This window comes from Manihot esculenta, chromosome 9, assembly GCF_001659605.2.
Source record: "Manihot esculenta cultivar AM560-2 chromosome 9, M.esculenta_v8, whole genome shotgun sequence".
NCBI lineage: Eukaryota > Viridiplantae > Streptophyta > Magnoliopsida > Malpighiales > Euphorbiaceae > Manihot > Manihot esculenta.
The window spans coordinates 14,898,971-14,901,067 of NC_035169.2; the positions used below are offsets into that span (position 1 = coordinate 14,898,971).

At 36.3% G+C, this 2,097-nt stretch overlaps 1 protein-coding gene across 1 annotated transcript; it reads left to right on the top strand.

Moving 5' to 3' along the window:
• The first annotated feature begins 1,198 nt into the window (after positions 1-1,198).
• LOC110612605 lies at positions 1,199-1,825 on the top strand. The gene has a single exon (XM_021753382.1). It carries the CDS (start codon positions 1,199-1,201, stop codon positions 1,823-1,825), a length of 627 nt encoding a protein of 208 aa, XP_021609074.1.
• Positions 1,826-2,097: the final 272 nt, after the last annotated feature.

Sequence of the window (2,097 nt, forward strand, 5' to 3'; positions counted from 1 at the left end):
GAGCACCTTGACTCACAAAGCTTCCTTTTTATTAGTTATAGCCCATGCCACTTTAAGAACCTTGTATTCTGGAAACCCAAGCCACCTAGCTCCTTGGACAATTAGACTTGGTCCCAAGAAAACCAAACTTATCTTACAATTGTTGTATTTGCTACTTCAAATGAACTTCTAGCATAATTTATCCACTTCCTAACACATTGAACTTGGAATAATTGAGGTTTGCATGGCATAGACAGGTATAGTCACTAGCACTAATTGTGTTAGCGTGATTCTTCTAGCAAGGGTAAGGTTTTTAGACTCCTATAAAGCCAATATTTTTGCATCTTATCAATAATGTATTGATACGTTGATTTATTGACTCAGGAGTGCAATAAAAGGAACCTAACTACTTCCGTAGATTAGATGTATCTTTCACTCTAAGCTTGTAACTGAGGTCCTTCTTAACCTGATTAGCATGTTCTTGGAGAAGAAAAACTCTTGTCTTGCTTTTGTTAACTTTTTTACCAAAGCTGAGACAAAATTCCTCCAACACCCTATTGATGACTTCCACTTAGTAGCTCGAAGCCTTTGCAAAAAAAAAATATCATCTGCAAAAAAGAGGTGAGTTAAAGGGGGTCCCTTTTTACTAAGAGTAATAGGTTTCTAGTTTTGTTTTGGATTGCTCTATTTATCCCATATGCCAATTTCATATAGAGAACAAAAAAAATAGGAAGATAGAAGATCCTCCTGCCTTAAGCCCCCAGTTGAGTAAAAGATATATATTAAATCTCTATTCCATATAACCTGCACAGAGGAGGATGAGGCATAGTTCATAATGACATCACTAAAAGAAATAGGTAAGCCTACATCCATTAGGATATATTAAAATGTTGACTTAGCTGCTACTGCACTTTCTATTTTTTAGTTGTTGTTTTTATTTTCAATTGACTTATTCTATTGATTTTTAGTCAATATTTCCATTTTCTTAGTTAAGTTGTTAAACATGGAAGCATGTTCCATGGTTGAGCTAAAATGTAGGAATTTCAGTTTCTTTTTTGCTGTATTTAAGCACATAGCAGTGAATAAAATAATTATCTCATTCTGCTACATTCTTCTTCTTTTCTGTGTGTTCTATTTTTTTCTCTAACAAAAATTGGTATCAGAGCCCTCTTCTTTAAGGGACTTGTGAGGAACTTGAGTGTTTTTTTTTTCACCAAAAATGGATGCTTCAAGTGCTGAAATTCCTTTCAATGCCATTGCACTTCCTGTGTTCAATGGGAAAAACTATCAAGTTTGGGCAATCAGAATGGAGGTTTACCTGGATGCAAATGATCTCTGGGAAGCTGTTGAGGAAGACTACCAAGTGCTTCCATTATCTGAAAATCCTATAATAGCTCAAATGAAGAGTTTCAAAGAAAGGAAAGCAAGAAAGTCCAAAGCCAAAAACTGCTTGTTTGCTGCAGTTTCATCCTCAATTTTCACCAAAATCATGTCCTTGGAAACAGCCTTTGATATATGGAATTATCTCAAGAAGGAGTACGAAGGAAATCAGAAGATCAAAGGAATGCAAGTGCTGAACCTGGTTAGAGAATTTGAGATGCAAAGAATGAAGGAATCTGAAACTGTCAAAGAGTATTCAGATAGACTTCTCAGTATTGTAAACAAGGTACGGTTATTTGGTTCTGACTTTGATGATACAAGAATAGTTCAAAAAATTCTTGTTACCGTCCCTGAAAGATTTGAAGCTACCATCACTTCTTTGGAAAATACCAAGGATCTGTCAAAGATTGGCTTGGCAGAATTGATACATGCATTGCAGGCTCAAGAACAGAGAAGGCTTCTGTGAAGTGAAGGTTCTGTTGAAGGAGCATTGCCAGCAACGGTACAAAACAAGAAGGAAGGTTCAGGTTCATCAAAATCTGACTTTCCTCCTTGTAAGCACTGCAACAGAAAGGGTCATCCGCCATCAAAATGTTGGAGGAGACCTGATGTGAAATGCAAGAAGTGCAAAAAAATGGGACATCATCAAAAAATTTGCAAGAGCAAGGTTGTAACTCAAGATGATTCTCAGCAGAAAAACGTTGCTCATGTAGCTGATCATGAAGAGGAGGAACTATT